Source organism: Petromyzon marinus, unplaced genomic scaffold (assembly GCF_048934315.1).
Source record: "Petromyzon marinus isolate PM22_M1 ecotype Great Lakes invasive population unplaced genomic scaffold, UKy_Petmar_22M1.pri1.0 PM_G_Scaffold_39, whole genome shotgun sequence".
Classification (NCBI taxonomy): domain Eukaryota; kingdom Metazoa; phylum Chordata; class Hyperoartia; order Petromyzontiformes; family Petromyzontidae; genus Petromyzon; species Petromyzon marinus.
In genome coordinates this window covers 1702461-1720059 of record NW_027422972.1, presented here as the reverse complement: position 1 = coordinate 1720059, position 17599 = coordinate 1702461, and the positions used below count along the sequence as shown (strand labels likewise).

Sequence of the window (17599 nt, the reverse complement as noted above, 5' to 3'; positions counted from 1 at the left end):
ATCGGTATGTGTCTGTGTCTCTGCGTGGGTCTGTGTGTCTATTGGTGTGTGCGTGTGTGTCTATGTGTCTCTGCGTGTTTGTGTGTCTGTGTGTGTCTGTCTCGAGCGGAGCGCCGGGTGGCTAAAGCACAGCAAGTTGGCACAGTAGGGGGCACAGGTGGTGCACCAGCCAGTCATCTCAGTCAGTCGACCCGTGGTACCTGGGTCTGCCCCGTGACCTCCTGCCCGCGGGCGTTCGACACTTCACTTGGCCTCAAGGTGCACATGGCCTGGCACAAGGGTCATGGTGACGTCACCGCCACTTAGTGGCGAATGGCGGTTGTTGTTGTGTGTGACTGTGTGTGTGTGTCTGTATCGGTGTGTGTCTGTGTCTCTGCATGTGTCTGTGTGTGTGTCTGTATCGGTGTGTGCGTGTGTGTCTATGTGCCTCTGCGTGTTTTTGTGTCTCTGCGTGCGTGTCTATGTGTGTCTGTCTCTACGTGTGTGTCTATGTGTCTCTGTGTGTGTCTGTGTGTCTGTCTCTGCGTGTGTGTCTATGTGGTTGCGTGTGTGTCTATGTCTCTATGTGTGTGTCTATGTGTCTCTGTGTGTGTCCTTGTGTCTGCGTGTGTGTGTCTATGTGTCTGCGTGTGTGTTTATGTGTCTGCGGGTGTCTGCGTCTCTGCGTGTGTGTCTGCGTGTGTCTGTCTCTGCGTATGTGTGTCTGTCTCTGCGTGTGTATGTCTATGTGTCTCTGTGTGTGTGTCTGTCTCTGCGAGTGTGTGTCTATGTGTCTCTGTGTGTGTCTGTCTCTGCGTGTGTATGTCTGTGTCTCTGCATGTGTGTGTCTGTCTCTGCGCATGTGTGTGTCTGTGTCTGTGTGACTGCCAAGTTGTCCTTATTTTTGTTGCCTTCTGATACGCCCAGCAGAGACACTCGCTGCACACACTCACCGTGCCGCACACAGACAAAGATCCCCCGTGTAGCCTTAACAGACTGTAGGGGCAAGTGCTGTTAGCGAGCTCCTATAAGGCCGGCATGGTACACGAGGGGGTGGGTGGCCAGCACCACGCCCGGCGGCCTTTGTCTCCCTAGTGGCGATGTTTACATGCCGCACCAGGTATTCATTTGAGGCGGAGTCGACCTAGGGGAGGCCCTGGACCGGTTCAGAGAATCGTCACCGGTGTTGGATGTGAGTGGGAATCGAACTTGGGTCGCCAGGATCGTGGTGCAGCGTAGCGCTAACCGCTACCCTTCAGCTCTCCACACACGTCGTCGGTCACACACACAACCGCAGAGGAGGGCAAGAAGGATCCGAAGCGTGCGACACTCAGAACCACAAGGGGCAGAGGCTCGGCCGAGAGAGTGGAGAGAGAGAGAGAGTGGAGAGAGTGGAGAGAGAGAGTGGAGAGAGAGAGTGGAGAGAGAGAGTGGAGAGAGAGAGTGGAGAAAGAGAGTGGAGAGAGAGAGAGAGAGTGGAGAGAGAGAGTGGAGAGAGAGAGAGTGGAGAGAGAGTGGAGAGAGAGAGAGTGGAGAGAGAGTGGAGAGAGAGAGTGGAGAGAGAGGGTGGAGAGAGAGAGTGGAGAGAGAGTGGAGAGAGAGAGTGGAGAGAGAGAGAGTGGAGAGAGAGTGGAGAGAGAGTGGAGAGTGTGAGAGTGGAGAGAGAGAGAGTGGAGAGAGACTTTTCAGGACTTCATTTCCACTGAAACATTAACAGAAACATTACCGGAAAAAAACACCTAAACTGAAAATCAATAAAACATCAAACTCTTAACAGCTGTATGTGTACTCTTTGGTTCTATTCGGTAAAGTCACCACGTAGGTAAAAAATAAAACAACAAAAATCACGACGTTTCGGCCACAACACAAGTAGCCTTCTTCAGGCGAAGGAACAGAACTGAAATACAAATGGCACCGGGATAGAGGCCGTGGAAACGAGGCGGTGCACGAACATCTCCGTGTGCAGCAAAGTTGTTCAAGGGTTTTTCAATTTGATAAACAATCAAATGTTCTGACATCAGAATGCGATGTGAACAAAATATATTTTTCTCCCGTGCATTTTCAAAAACGAAATGGCGTCGACATGTCAAAAAACCTGAATGAGTTTTTTTTTCTTCAAGGATTCTGTTGTCGATTTACATTAAAGTGTAATGACAGGGTGACACCTGCTGACATCACAGGGTGACACCTGCTGACATCACAGGGTGCCACCTGCTGACAGGGTGACACCTGCTGACATCACAGGGTGACACCTGGTGACATCACAGGGTGACACCTGCTGACATGACAGGGTGACACCTGCTGACATCACAGGGTGACACCTGTTGACATGACAGGGTGACACCTGCTGACATCACAGGGTGACACCTGGTGACATCACAGGGTGACACCTGCTGACATGACAGGGTGACACCTGCTGACATGACAGGGTGACACCTGCTGACATGACAGGGTGACACCTGCTGACATCACAGGGTGACACCTGCTGACATCACAGGGTGACACCTGCTGACATGACAGGGTGACACCCGCTGGCCTGGCAAGGGCTTCACGGGTACAGCCACAAAGGTAAGAACCAATCAGGGAAGGAGGCGCATCTGGGGCAAAGGCAACAGGTGGGGCTAGCCGAGTTACTCCGGTCACCTGCTCCAAGGTTCCACGAGAGGGCGTGGCCGGAGGCGGGGCCTAGCCACGCCTTCGGCCGCGCCCTCTCGTGTAACCTGCTGGAAGGTCACGCCTAGGGGTATATATGGGGGAGCAGACCCGGAGCTCGGGGCTCGTGCGTGGGGTCCCGAGTCCTGGCGTGTCGCCGTTCGCCGACATCTCTCCCCGTCGCCGTCACGCCACCAGCCGGAATCGCGGCCAAGAAGAGCCGGCACAGTGACGAGACGTTAATGTGGAAAGTCATTTCGTGAGACGTGCGTAGCGAGCGAGGTAGCGGCGCGTGGTCTGGTGAGAAGGAGCCAACGAGGACGTGTGTGGGGCGATGAGTCAAATGAAGTCAGGGGTGCCCCCCCCCCCCACGAGGAAAAAGGAAAGGGGGAGGATGGCTGAGTGGAGAGCGTGCGGGAACGTGAACGTGTAGAGCGAGCGGCCGGGCAATTTGCAGTTTGAACGCCGCAATGGACGTGAGGTTCAGAGTGAACGCTAAGTGAGGGCTCGTGGGTAGAACATCGTCAGCGGTCTGACGAACGCCGCTGCAATGGACACATGCGCTACGGGTACATGTCGCTGTTGGTGTAGGTACAGCACGTGGCGACCGGCGGCTGGGTCACGGGGAAGGAGCCGGGTTACGCCGAGAGGTCCTGGAAGAGGCGGCTGGGAGGCGGTGTCACGGCAAGGGCTGGGCACATTCTCAGAGGATTCGCTTCGCTGAGGATGTTGTGGGCGAGCTGACACGCCACCTCCCGTGCTCCCTCCTCGCTGGAGCTCAGAAATGCGGGGAAGATGCCGGCGCCTTCTCCCACCCCAGGAACCGACACCTTATAGAGGAGGCCCGCGGGCATCCCGGGCCCCGAGTGAGCGTGCAGCTCGAAGGTCGGGTAGCTGACGCCGGCGGTCCGGCACAGCATCCACAGCCGCGCCTGCCACGACAGCATGGCCGCCTCTGGCAGTGCCTCGAGAGCCACGGGCATGGGCCGCAGGTGGAGAGGTACCCACCACAGCCAGGTGCGTGCCCCCCAGCACCCAAACAGGCTGTGCGCGGCCTTGCCGGTGGCCGTGCACTCCGGCTGCAGCAGGTCTGGCACCGCCGCCTCCGTCTCCTCCTCGTCTTCCGTTGCCGCCGCTGCCGCCGCGGCCGCGGCCGCCCGTTCCGGGATGGCCCAGTCCACCTTGACGGTCCGGCCCCACGGCCGGAAGGCGATTCGAAGGAGCTTCTTCCGGGCCATGGCGGCCGCGCGATGGCTCCCGTACTCGACGAACGCGTAGCCTCGGTTGAGGGTTTTGTCCCAGCAACAGAAGCTCATCTTGACGTCCACCACGCCCTCCGTGGCACCGCTCATCGCCATCATCACCTCCGCTCGCTTCTTGTCCTTTGGCAGCCCCCCAATGAAGAGGCAGCGATTGTCCACGCTGATGCAGACTGCAATGCGGCGTCCGGGACGGATCTCTACCTTGTCGAGTTTCTTGACGGCATCCGTGGCTTGGGCGAGCGTCATGTAGGTAGCGAACGCGTAGCCGCGGTTCTCTCCGCTATAATCCATCATGAGGTGGAGCTGGTAGAGCTTCCCCACCGTCTCCAGCACGGGCACCAGCTCATCCTCGTAGAGGTCGCGCGGGATCCTCCCCAGAAACACCTCGCAGCCACGGGCGGGAGGGGGCCCCCGCCAGTCGGGCGGCGGTCCGAACCTCCTCTGTCCGTTCTCCCGGACGATGTTGTACCCCGTACGCAACATGAGGTCCAGCAGGACCTTCTTCATGCAGGCCATGCCGAGCACCGGTGGTTTGGCTGCTGCGGTGGTGCTGGGGCAGCGCCTTAGGGCCCGGTGGAGCCCTTGACGCTCTGCGCGGTCGCCTCGTGCCGACAAAGCCACGGGGGGAATCAACCCCTGAAGAGCCAAATCCCCGGCAGGAACTCGCTCGGGCCCGAACCTACAGGGGATAGGAAGAGAGGGAGAGAGTGGAGACAGAGATGGATGGAGAGAGAGAGAGAGACGCGTTTAAGCAGAGCCACCTATATAGACTCATGATAAAGGTGTTTGGGTTAGATCGTGTTATTTATAAATGTGTCGTAACCCTCCACCACCCGACACGGCCAATCAGCAAAAAAAAGTGTCACGTTGACAAAAGACAAATAATTCACATTAAAACCATCTTTTTGGTTTAAATATGTGGATGACACTTTGGTTGTCTGGCCACAGTTCACCATGGAAATGGAGGTGAATAACACACTCCCATTCCTAGATATTTTGCTTGGACATGGCCTAAACGGTAAAATAACACACAGCGTTTACAGAAAGCAAACGCACACTGATGCCTATCTGAATGCAGATTCGCATCATTATCCAGCTCAGAAATCCTCTCTTATCAAGACGCTCATACATCGGGCTAAAACAGTGTCAGATGGTGAAGTCTAGTGAGAGAGATCAAACACGTTAAAGACGCACTACGACAGAATGGCTACAATAATGCTCAAATCAACAGAGCACTGAATGCCAAATCACGGTCGCAAAGCAATACTGCTGAAAGCGATCAGATTGTTAAAACAATAAAAATTCCATATATCTCAGGAGTAACTGACAAATTAGCCCGTGTTTTGCAAAAGCAAAACATTACAGTAAAATTTGGTACAGTACACAAAATTCAAAAACTAGTATCTTGCACTAAAGACGCATTACCTAAATTATCAACATAAGGTGTATATCGGATTGATTGTTTATGTGGCAGATGCTATATTAGACAGACGGGACGTAACATCAGCGTAAGACTAAAAGAACATCAAAGAAATATTAAATTATCTCAAAAACAACTGTCGGCAGTGGCAGAACATGCTTGTCAACAAGGACACTCAATTGATTTTGATAACGTTGAAGTGTTGTGTAAAACTAATTATTACTGGCAAAGACTAATTAGAGAATCCATTGAAATTGAGAGGAATAAAAATAACTTTAATCGCTCTGACAGCTACAGGCTTAGTGCGGCCTGGAAGCGTATTATTAAATAATACATATTACAATTCCTTATAGGGGAAACACATACTAATTAACGGATTACTAACATAGCATATAATCACTAACTCATATTACAACTAATTACTAATCTACAACTCATTACTAATCATAACCATTGACTGATTACTAATCGATTACATAATTACAATACCCCCCCTCCGCCTCTAATCACTGCACCTGATATGAGTTAAATGATGACGTCACCCTGCTGCCCTATATAAAACCGGGAGCAAGCGAGGGCTTTACCATTCTGGCGAATTGCCCGATGATGCTGGATGTATTTATGAGCGAAAAGTCACAGTACTACTCACACTGTAAATGTTGTGGATTCACTCTTCACCACACTGGTGGGTTAAAGTAGTGAACTATTTGTCTTTTGTCAACGTGACACTTTTTTTGCTGATTGGCCATGTCGGGTGGTGGAGGGTTACGACACATTTATAAATAACGCGATCTAACCCAAAAACCTTTATTATGAATAATATTGGTCGCGAAAGCCTACGTGTTAAACTTTATAAACTCGAAAAATCACAATGAACTTAAAGAGAAACCCAAGAAACTGTCTCCTAACTTTTGGACTGCCTTGTATAATAATCATTACCCCTCACCCCCTGTACATCCCCCCACCCTCCGCAGCACCCCTCCTCACTCATCCACCCACTCACCGAGTCGCTCACACATTCACCCAACCATTTACTCACCTACTCACTCAGCCACTCACCCAATCACTCACCTGCTGGCTCACCCACTCACTCACCCACTCACTTGCTCACTTACTCACCCACTCACTCAGCCACTCACCCACCCACACACTCACCCAACCACTCATACACTCACTCGTCCAGTCGCTCACATACTCATCTACACACACACCCACTCACTCACCCAGTCGCACACCCAGTTGCTCACTCACTCACACAGTCACCCACCCACTCATCCACCTACACACTCACCTAGTCGCTCACCCAGTCGCTCACACACTCACCTCACACACTCACTCACTCACCCACACACTCACTCACCCAGTCGCTCACACACTGACCACCCACTCACCCACCCACTCACCCAGTCGCCCACACACTCACCTCACACACTCACTCACTCACTCACCCAGTTGCTCACCCAGTTGCTCATTCACTCACACAGTCACCCACCCACTGATCCAGCCACACACTCACCTAGTCGCTCACCCAGTCGCTCACACATTCACCTCACACACTCACTCACTCACCCACTCACCTACACACTCACTCACCCAGTCGCTCACACACTCACCACCCACTCACCGACCCACTCACCCAGTCGCCCACACACTCACCTCACACACTCACTCACCCACTCATTCACTCACTCACCCACCCACACACTCACTCACCCAGTCGCTCACACACTCACCACCCACTCACCCACACACTCACCCAATTGCCCACACGCTCACCCACTCACTCACCCACTCTCTCAGCCACTCACCCACTCACTCACCCGCTCGCTCACCCAGCCACTCACCCACTCACTCACCTGCTCGCTCACCCAGCCACTCACCCAGCCACACACAACAATCGCCACTAATTGGCGGTGACGTCACCACGACGCTTGTGCCAGGGTCACGTGGTTAGCGGTAATCAATTGAAGGTGGAGGGGTTAATTAATTGAAGGTGGAGAGGGGCTTAATTAATTAATTACTGCTAACCACGTGAGCCTGGCACATGCGTCGTGGTGACGTCACCGCCAATTAGTGGCGATTGTTGTGAGTGGCTGGGTGTGTGGGTGAGCGTGTAAGTGGGCCACTGGGTGATTGGGCGACTGGGTGAGTGGGTGGGTGAGTGTCTGGATGAGTGTCTGGGTGAGTGGGTGGGCGACTGGGTGGGCGACTGGGTGAGTGGGTGGATGTGTGAGTGTCTGGGTGAGTGGGTGGGTGAGTGGGTAACCCCTCCACCTTCAATTAAGTAAATGAAGGTGGAGGGGTTACCAGCCCCTCCACCTTCAATTAATTAGCCGCTATGGTGGTCGCAAATGCCCTGAGAGAAGAGGCCGATTGGAATTGGCCCTCCACCCCACAGCACTGTCCACGACAACGTTGTCCGTCCGGCACCGCGGGGAGGTAGGGAGTTGTTTTTGTCAACAACAACAACAATCGCCATTCGCCACTAAGTGGCGGTGACGTCACCACGACGCTTGTGCCAGGCTAGGTGCACCTTGAGGCCACGTGAAGTGTCGAACGCCCGCTGGCAGGAGGTCACGGGGCAGGCCCAGTAGGTGTCACGGGTCGACTGACTGAGATGACTGAGATGACTGGCTGATGCACCACCTGTGCCCCCTACTGCGCCAAAGTCACCCACTCACCCAGACACTCCCACACACCCACCCACACCCACTCACTCACCCAGACACTCACACACACACACTCACCCAGTCGCCCACACACTCGCCCACACACTCACACACCCAGTTGCTCACCCAGTTGCTCACTCACTCACACAGTCACACATACACCCACTCACCCAGTCGCTCACACACTCACCCACACACTACCCACTCACCCAGTCGCTCACTCACTCACTCACCCACACACTCACCCAGACACTCATACACTCACTCGTCCAGTCGCTCACATACTCATCTACACACTCACCCACCCACACACTCACCCAGTCGCTCACTCACACACCCATTCGCTCACACACCCACCCACTCACTCTCCCATTTACACACACACTCACACATCCACTCACTCACACAGTTGCTCACTCACTCACACAGTCACCCACCCACTCATCCACCCACTCACTCACCTAGTCGCTCACCCAGTCGCTCACACACTCACCTCACACACTCACTCACTCACCCACCCACACACTCACTCACCCAGTCGCTCACACACTCACCCACACACTCACCACCCACTCACCCACCCACTCACCCAGTCGCCCACACGCTCACCCACCCACTCACCCACTCTCTCAGCCACTCACCCACTCACTCACCTGCTCGCTCACCCAGCCACTCACCCAGCCACTCACAACAACCGCCACTAATTGGCGGTGACGTCACCACGACGCTTGTGCTAGGGTCACGTGGTTAGCGGTAATTAATTGAAGGTGGGGATGGTTTAATTAATTAATGCTAACCACGTGAGCCTGGCACAAGCGTCGTGGTGACGTCACCGCCAATTAGTGGCGGTTGTTGTGAGTGGCTGGGTGAGTGGGCGGGTGGGTGAGTGGGTGAGTGGGTGGTGAGTGTCTGGGTGAGTGGGTGGGTCAGTGGGTGGGCGACTGGGTGAGTGTGTGTGTGTGGGCGGGTGGTTGGGTGGGTGAGTGGGCGACTGTGTGAGTGGGTGAGTGAGTGAGTGGGTGGTGAGTGTCTGGGTGAGTGGGTGGGCGACTGGGTGAGTGGGTGGATGTGTGAGTGTCTGGGTGAGTGTGTGGGTGAGTGTGTGGGTGAGTGGGTGGGTGAGTGGGTAACCCCTCCACCTTCAATTAATTAGCCGCTATGGTGGTCGCAAATGCCCTGAGAGTAGAGGCCGATTGGAATTGGCCCTCCACCCCACAGCACTGTCCACGACAACGTTGCCCGTCCAGCACCACGTGGAGGTAGTGAGTTGTTTTTGCCAACAACAACAACAACCACCATTCGCCACTAAGTGGCGGTGACGTCACCATGACGCTTGTGCCAGGCTAGGTGCACCTTGAGGCCACGTGAAGTGTCGAACGCCCACTGGCAGGAGGTCACGGGGCAGACCCAGGTGCATCGGGTCTACTGACTGAGATGACTGGCTGATGCACCACATGTGCCCCCTACTATGGCAACTTGTTGTGCTTTAGCCACCTGGCGCTCCGCTCGTTGTTCTGAGCGTCGCTCCTCCGCCCTCCGTTGTTGTTGGAGGGCGACTATCTCCAAGTGCCCAGTAACATCCTTCACGAGCCTCCTCCACAGAGGCCGATCTTGACACCGCTGGTACGAGTCAACGTCAAGTCCACTCAGCTCCACGTCCTCCTGTACCACATCACTCCATCTCCTCTCTAGCCCTTGCCGTGCCCGTTTAGCCCCCTCGATCCGGCCGGACAAAATCTGTTTCGGCATGCGGTGGCTGGGCATGCGGGCTACATGACCCAGCCAACGCAGCCTTGCCTGCCGGAGGAGCTCACCGTTGGGACCGTGCCCAGATCTTTCAAGGATTTGTGAGCTCCTCACACAATCCAGCCTGGTTAAACCCAGGATGGATTGTAGGCGGGCCAGCCTAAATGTTTCTAACCGGCGAAGATGTTCCATTAGGGGGTCCACGTTTCGCAAGCGTAGAGAAGGGAGGGAATGACCGTGGCCGAGATCTGAAGCTTAGTGCCGAGCGACAGACCAGGTAGCTTCCACACAGCGTTACGCAACCGATGAAAAGATATTGCCGCTCGACTGATTCGGAGTGAGACCTCTGCTGTTAAACTGGAGCCGCTCATAAGCACACTGCCCAGGTATGGGAAACTCTCCACTCTCTCCACAAATGCCCCATCACCGATTGGGAGTTGTGGGGGTGGAGTGTCCGATGGTACAAAATACCCAGGCAGGTGCTTAGTTTTGGTGAGGCTGATGGTAAGGCCCCATCTCGTAGTGGCACGCTCCAGTCTCAGCAGCAGCGTCTCCAACTCCTCCACTGCATGAGCAGAGTCACACACAGACACACAGACAGACACACACAGACACACACACAGACACACACAGACACACAGACACACACACAGACACACACACCCACACAGACACACACTCACACACACACAGACACACACATCCACACAGACACACACACCCACACACACACCCACACCCACAGACACACAGACACGCATACACCCACACACACCCATACAGACACACACACACACACACCTACACACACACCTACCCACACACCCACCCACCCACACACCCACAAACACACACCCACACACACACCCACACTGACACACACACACCCACATACACATACACATCCACACACACACACAGAGACACTTACACAGACACACACACACCTACACACAGACACACAAAAACCTACACACACACCCACCCACACACACACCCACATCCACACAACAACAACAACCGCCATTCACCACTAAGTGGCGGTGACGTCACCACGACGCTTGTGCCAGGCTATGTGCACCCTGAGGCCACGTGAAGTGTCGATCCACACACACCCACAGACACCCACACACACACATACACCTACCCACACACCCACACACACCCACACACACACCCACACAGACAGACACACCCACCCACACACCCACACACAGAGAAAAAGACAAAGATCCCCCATATAGCCTTAACAGACTGTAGGGGCAAGTGCTGCTAGCGAGTAGCACCTGTAAAGGCTGGAACAGTACACGAGGGGTTGGGTGTCCAGCACCACGCCCGACCACCTTTGTCTCCCCCGTGGCGATGTTTACACACCGCACCAGGTACTAATTTGAGGCTGAGTCGACCTAGGGGAGGCCCGGGACCGGTTCAGATAATCGTCACTGGTGTTGGCCGTGAGCGGGATTCGAACTCGGGTCGCCGGGTTCGTAGCGCAGCGTAGCGCTAACCACTACACCACCGCTCCCCACTTTGACACACACACACAGATAGACACACACGGACACACACAGACACGGACACACACACAGACACACACACAGACACACACACGGACACACAGACACACACACACAGACACAGACACACACACGGACACACACAGACACACACAGACACACACACACAGATAGACACACACGGACACACACAGACACGGACACACACACAGACACACACACAGACACACACACGGATACACACACATGGATACACACACACACATAGACACACACACACGGACACAGACACACACACGGACACAATGTATAAACCTCCACCCACTCGTGCGAGTGATGAATATAATAGATAAGTGCCAATGATGCATTGTAAACACGCGTCCACGTCACGTGCTCTCGCAATTAACTCATTAACCCGATTGGCAATCATTGACATCCACGCGCGTGGCTTCCCAGCGTCACGTGGCCGTCAAGGCATCGGCCAATCAATTATGCAAATTAGTGTCGCAATCCCACTGATTGATGAATCAAGGCGGGCAGGCTGAAGGAGGAGTGAGCCTAGTGAATAGTGAATTGTTCACTCGGCGCGTGTGTGGAGCGGTGGCTACCGCCGGCGCTGTGGAGGGCTTGTTAATGATCGTTCACTGGACTCGACATTGGTGGTGGTGGTTATGTTGTAAGGAGTTGGGGCACAAAGTGAAGCTTCACCTGGCCAGGAGCACGGTCTGTTGTCTCGAGTTTACGACGTTTGTTATTCGAGCTACAAATAGCCGAGTGGGGGGTGGGGTGTGGACGCGTGGCAGACCCCCAACTCTGTGCGTTCTCTACCGTAGTCTCCAGATTCATAGACGCACTTTCTGGAGAATGTGACCATTCTTAATTTCAACAACAACAGCAACAACAAACACTGCGTTAAGCAGTAGTGGTAGTAATAATACTGTAGCTCTTGGGTTACGTTATGCATTTCGTACAATGCCGAGCCGTTAGGATGTTTTGCGATGACCATAATATTAATGACTTAAAACTGTCATGACTGCAAGAATCACTTTTATGTTTCCTGCCTCAGCAGCTCTCCCGCTATATGATATTGTTATTATTTTTATATATTTTTTCTATCTACGTGGCTTTACCGAAAGACCCAAAGAATATAATAATCATGTTTGTCAATCATCATCATCATCAGCTGCGATAGCATTAAGTGGCATCATCAGTTGAATCATCATCATCAGCAGCATCATCATCATCACTGCCCTTGTCGCTATCTGACAGCATCATCATCACTGCCCTTGTCGCTATCTGACAGCAGCATCATCACTGCCCTTGTCGCTATCTGACAGCATCATCATCACTGCCCTTGTCGCTATCTGACAGCAGCATCATCACTGCCCTTGTCGCTATCTGACAGCATCATCATCACTGCCCTTGTCGCTATCTGACAGCATCATCATCACTGCCCTTGTCGCTATCTGACAGCATCATCATCACTGCCCTTGTCGCTATCTGACAGCATCATCATCGGCAACAGAGGCAGCAGCAGCAGCAGCAGCGTCACGACCACCATGCAGTGCAGCGCTGCCAGCGAGACTCTTCCCAACTCGAACTCCTTAGCAGGAGGAGGAGGAGGAGAGGCCGCAGCCGCAAGCACCACGTGGCCACTCGCAGGCGCTGCGTCACGTGGTGTCGGCACCGGGCTAGTCTCACTATCGCAGGGTTACCTGCACGTACCTCCAGGTGTGTATCAGACAGGTGTGTCTGTGTATCAGCCAGGTGTGTCTGTGTACCAGCCAGGTGTGACTGAGTGACAGCCAGGTGTGCCTGTGTACCAGCCAGGTGTGTCTGTGTATCGGCAAGGTGTGGCTGAGTGCCAGCCAGGTGTGTCTGTGTACCAGCCAGGTGTGTCTGTGTACCAGACAGGTGTGGGTGAATACCAGCCAGGTGTGTCTGTGTATCAGCCAGGTGTGTCTGTGTACCAGCCAGGTGTGTCTGTGTACCAGCCAGGTGTGTCTGTGTACCAGCCAGGTGTGGGTGAATACCAGCCAGGTGTGTCTGTGTATCAGCCAGGTGTGTCTGTGTACCAGCCAGGTGTGTCTGTGTACCAGCCAGGTGTGTCTGTGTACCAGCCAGGTGTGGGTGAATACCAGCCAGGTGTGTCTGTGTATCAGCCAGGTGTGTCTGTGTACCAGCCAGGTGTGTCTGTGTACCAGCCAGGTGTGTCTGTGTATCGGCCAGGTGTGGCTGAGTGCCAGCCAGGTGTGCCTGTGTATCAGCCAGGTGTGTCTGTGTATCAGCCAGGTGTGTCTGTGTACCAGCCAGGTGTGTCTGTGTATCAACCAGGTGTGTCTGTGTACCAGCCAGGTGTGTCTGTGTACCAGCCAGGTGTGTCTGTGTATCAGCCAGGTGTGTCTGTGTACCAGTCAGGTGTGTCTGTGTACCAGCCAGGTGTATCTGTGTATCAGCCAGGTGTGTCTGTGTACCAGCCAGGTGTGTCTGTGTACCAGCCAGGTGTGTCTGTGTATCAGCCAGGTGTGTCTGTGTATCGGCCAGGTGTAGATAAGTACCAGCCAGGTGTGGCTGTGTATCAGCCAGGTGTGGGTGAATACCAGCCAGGTGTGTCTGAGTGCCAGCCAGGCGTGGCTGAGTGCCAGCCAGGCTCTCAGAAGGGCCACGCTCGTTGGAGGTTCACGACGGGCGTGCGGCCGGTGTCGACGACGGCGTGGGCGGCGGGCGAGCGGCGGGCGCCCCGCCCGAAACCGGAGTCGCGTTCGCCCGGTTGGCAAGCCGGGCGGGCGGGCGGCGAGCTCGCGGGTCGCGGTGCGGGCGACGGCGAAGACGCCGCCGGGACTCGTGCGGGCGCGAGGAGCGGAGGTGACGCAGAGGCGCGGTCTGGCGCGCCCTGGTTGGACGCCAATCCGCGGGGCGCTTCTCACGCAAGTGTCGGCAGCCCAGGTGCGAGTCGCCGCACGGGTGCGCTGCGGGTAGACCCGAGTCCTCCAGGTGAGACTCGGTCCGGTGAGCCCCACCCAGGAGCTGCGAGTTGTGCAGGTGTGCCGCAGGTAGGGCGGCTTATTCCACGTGCCGGCGGAGGTGATGGCAGTGGTGGTATTGATTACGGTGGCAGTGGTGGTTATGACATTGGTGGTGATGGTAGTGGTGGTATTGATGATGGTGGTGGTGGTAGTGGTGGTGTTGGTAGTGCTGGTTGTAATATTGATGGTGGCAATGGTGGTGATGATAGTGGTGGTATTGACGGTGGTGTTGGTAGTGGTAGTGCTGGTTGTAATATTGATGGTGGCAATGGTGGTGATGGTAGTAGTGGTAGTGACGGTGGTGCTGGTAGTGGTAGTGCTGGTTGTAATATTGACGGTGGCGATGGTGGTGATGGTAGTAGTGGTAGTGACGGTGGTGTTGGTAGTGGTAGTGCTGGTTGTAATATTGATGGTGGCAATGGTGACGATGGTAGTAGTGGTATTGACGGTGGTGTTGGTAGTGATAGTGCTGGTTGTAATATTGATGGTGGCGATGGTGGCGATGGTAGTAGCGGTAGTGACGGTGGTGGTGGTGGTGGTAGCAGTGGGGTGTTGTGGCATGGCGTGAAAGCCCTTGGCGCTGCTGCTGCTGCCGCTGTGAGCCAGGCAGGCACCAGGCGCGCCCCGCCGGCACCCCCGGCCGGGGTGATCTGCTGCGTGGCGGCGCGCAACGCCTCGCACGGCCGTGCCATCCCACAACGCTCACAGGTAACGGAGCTCCCTCGCCACCCCCCCTCCCTCCCCCCCCCCGCGATGTCGCGAACGTCAACACACATTGCACAGTAGGTCCTCATTAAGACCGCACATTTATTTCACCGATCTGTAGTGCAAACGAATGAATGCACGTGTGTGTGTGTATGCATCTTCATTCGCGTGCGCCTATCTCCGACATTTCAGGAGATTAATTCCCGCCGCCTTTCCAGTCCTGCCAGGGTCGATAAAATAACGACCACTTTGTTAGGGGGGGGGGGGGGGGAGTTGAAAGGGATCGCCCCCGCCAGAGGAATATGGAATTTCCACCATCGGCTCAGGGCTGTGAAACCGGACATGAGCACCGCCGCTCACCTGAGCGGCAAATCACTTTGACCTCGAGTTGACCTTCAGCAGAAACAAAATCACGTGACGTGCCTTGTGAACGCCTCTGATGCACCACAGTGCCTTGTGAACGTCTCTGATGCACCACAGTGCCTTGTGAACGCCTCTGATGTACCACAGTGCCTTGTGAACGCCTCTGATGCACCACAGTGCCTTGTGAACGCCTCTGATGCACCACGTGCCTTGTGAACGCCTCTGATGCACCACAGTGCCTTGTGAACGCCTCTGATGCACCACAGTGCCTTGTGAACGCGTCTGATGCACCACGTGCCTTGTGAACGCCTCTGATGCACCACAGTGCCTTGTGAACGCCTCTGATGCACCACAGTGCCTTGTGAACGCGTCTGATGCACCACAGTGCCTTGTGAACGCCTCTGATGCACGTGACGTGCCTTGTGAACGCCTCTGATGCACCACAGTGCCTTGTGAACGCCTCTGATGCACCACGGTGCCTTGTGAACGTCTCTGCTGCACGTGACGTGCCTTGTGAACGCCTCTGATGCACCACAGTGCCTTGTGAACGCCTCTGATGCACCACAGTGCCTTGTGAACGCCTCTGATGCACCACAGAGCCTTGTGAACGCCTCTGATGCACCACAGAGCCTTGTGAACGCCTCTGATGCACCACAGTGCCTTGTGAACGCCTCTGATGCACCACAGTGCCTTGTGAACGCCTCTGATGCACCACAGTGCCTTGTGAACGCCTCTGATGCACCACAGTGCCTTGTGAACGCCTCTGATGCACGTGACGTGCCTTGTGAACGTCTCTGATGCACCACAGAGCCCCGTCGCCCCCTGCGCCACGGAGCGGCTGCACGCCGGCTCCCGGGGGTCACGTGACCCGTGGGGCCACGTGACCCCTCTGGAACCCGTGGCCTCCGCGGACCCGTCGAGACTCCGGCAGTGGCCTCCGGGACCCGCGGGGCCTTCGGAGCCGGGCCGACCCCCGGGGCACCCCTGGCCTGGCCAGCCGGTGAGGGGCGGTGTTGGCTGTGCTGTGTTCGCTGTGTTGTGTTGTGTTCGCTGTGTTGTGTTCACTGTGTTGTGTTGGCTGTGTTGTGTTCGCTGTGCTGTGTTGGCTGTGTTGTGTTCACTGTGTTGTGTTGGCTGTGTTGTGTTGGCTGTGTTGTGTTGGCTGTGTTGTGTTCGCTGTGTTGTGTTCGCTGTGTTCGCTGTGTTGGCAGTGTTGTGTTCACTGTGTTGTGTTCGCTGTGTTGGCTGTATTCGCTGTGTTGTGTTGGCTGTGTTGTGTTCGCTGTGCTGTGTTCGCTGTGTTGTGTTGGCTGTGCTGTGTTGGCTGTGTTGTGTTCGCTGTGTTCGCTGTGTTGTGTTGGCTGTGTTGTGTTCGCTGTGTTCGCTGTGTTGTGTTGGCTGTGTTGTGTTGGCTGTGTTGTGTTCGCTGTGTTGTGTTCGCTGTGTTGTGTTGGCTGTGTTGTGTTCGCTGTGCTGTGTTCACTGTGTTGTGTTGGCTGTGTTGTGTTCGCTGTGTTGTGTTCGCTGTGCTGTGTTCGCTGTGTTGTGTTGGCTGTGCTGTGTTCGCTGTGCTGTGTTGGCTGTGTTGTGTTCGCTGTGTTGTGTTGGCTGTGTTGTGTTCGCTGTGTTGTGTTGGCTGTGTTGTGTTCGCTGTGTTCGCTGTGCTGTGTTGGCTGTGTTGTGTTGGCTATGCTGTGTTTGCTATGTTGTGTTCGCTGTGCTGTGTTCGCTGTGCTGTGTTGGCTGTGTTGTGTTCACTGTGTTGTGTTGTGTTGGCTGTGCTGTGTTCGCTGTTCGCTGTTTGCTGTTTGCCACGAGGGCAACCGCGGTGTGTCAGTGACGTGTGGCCGTCTCTGTGGCGGTCTCTGTGGCGGTCTCTGTGGTGCGGCAGTCGAAGCCCAACGGGGCAGGTCGCGTGCGGCGGGCCGAGGCGTGGGAGTGGCCGCCGCCTCTCCCCGAGTCGTCTTGGCCAGCGTGGAAGAGCAGGCCGACACATTTACCCCCCCCCCCCCCCCCCCATCGTGAGGGGGTCGCTCGCCCTGTGCTTCTCCTTCCGCAGCGCCGTTCGTCGGGCCCCCGGGCCGGCCCGGTGGCCTGGTGCCCCCCCGGTGCCGCCCCCCCTGTTGTTCCGCACCCCGGCACCGGAGCTCTTCTCTGCCGTGCAGCGTGGCGAGCTGCGAGACGACTCCCAGCCAAGTCTCGTCGATATCGTCCTCCTGCAGCACCACCACCAGCAGCAGCAGCAGCAGGTCCACCACCA

The 17599-nt window shown here is 55.5% G+C and overlaps 1 protein-coding gene across 1 annotated transcript; it reads left to right on the top strand.

Moving 5' to 3' along the window:
• The first annotated feature begins 3101 nt into the window (after nucleotides 1-3101).
• On the top strand, nucleotides 3102-17179 carry LOC142916495 (uncharacterized). The gene is made up of 6 exons (XM_076061625.1): nucleotides 3102-3107; nucleotides 3223-3315; nucleotides 3576-3648; nucleotides 13874-14979; nucleotides 16148-16377; nucleotides 17158-17179. Exons 1-6 carry the CDS (start codon nucleotides 3102-3104, stop codon nucleotides 17177-17179), a joined length of 1530 nt encoding a protein of 509 aa, XP_075917740.1.
• The last annotated feature ends 420 nt before the right edge of the window (nucleotides 17180-17599 follow it).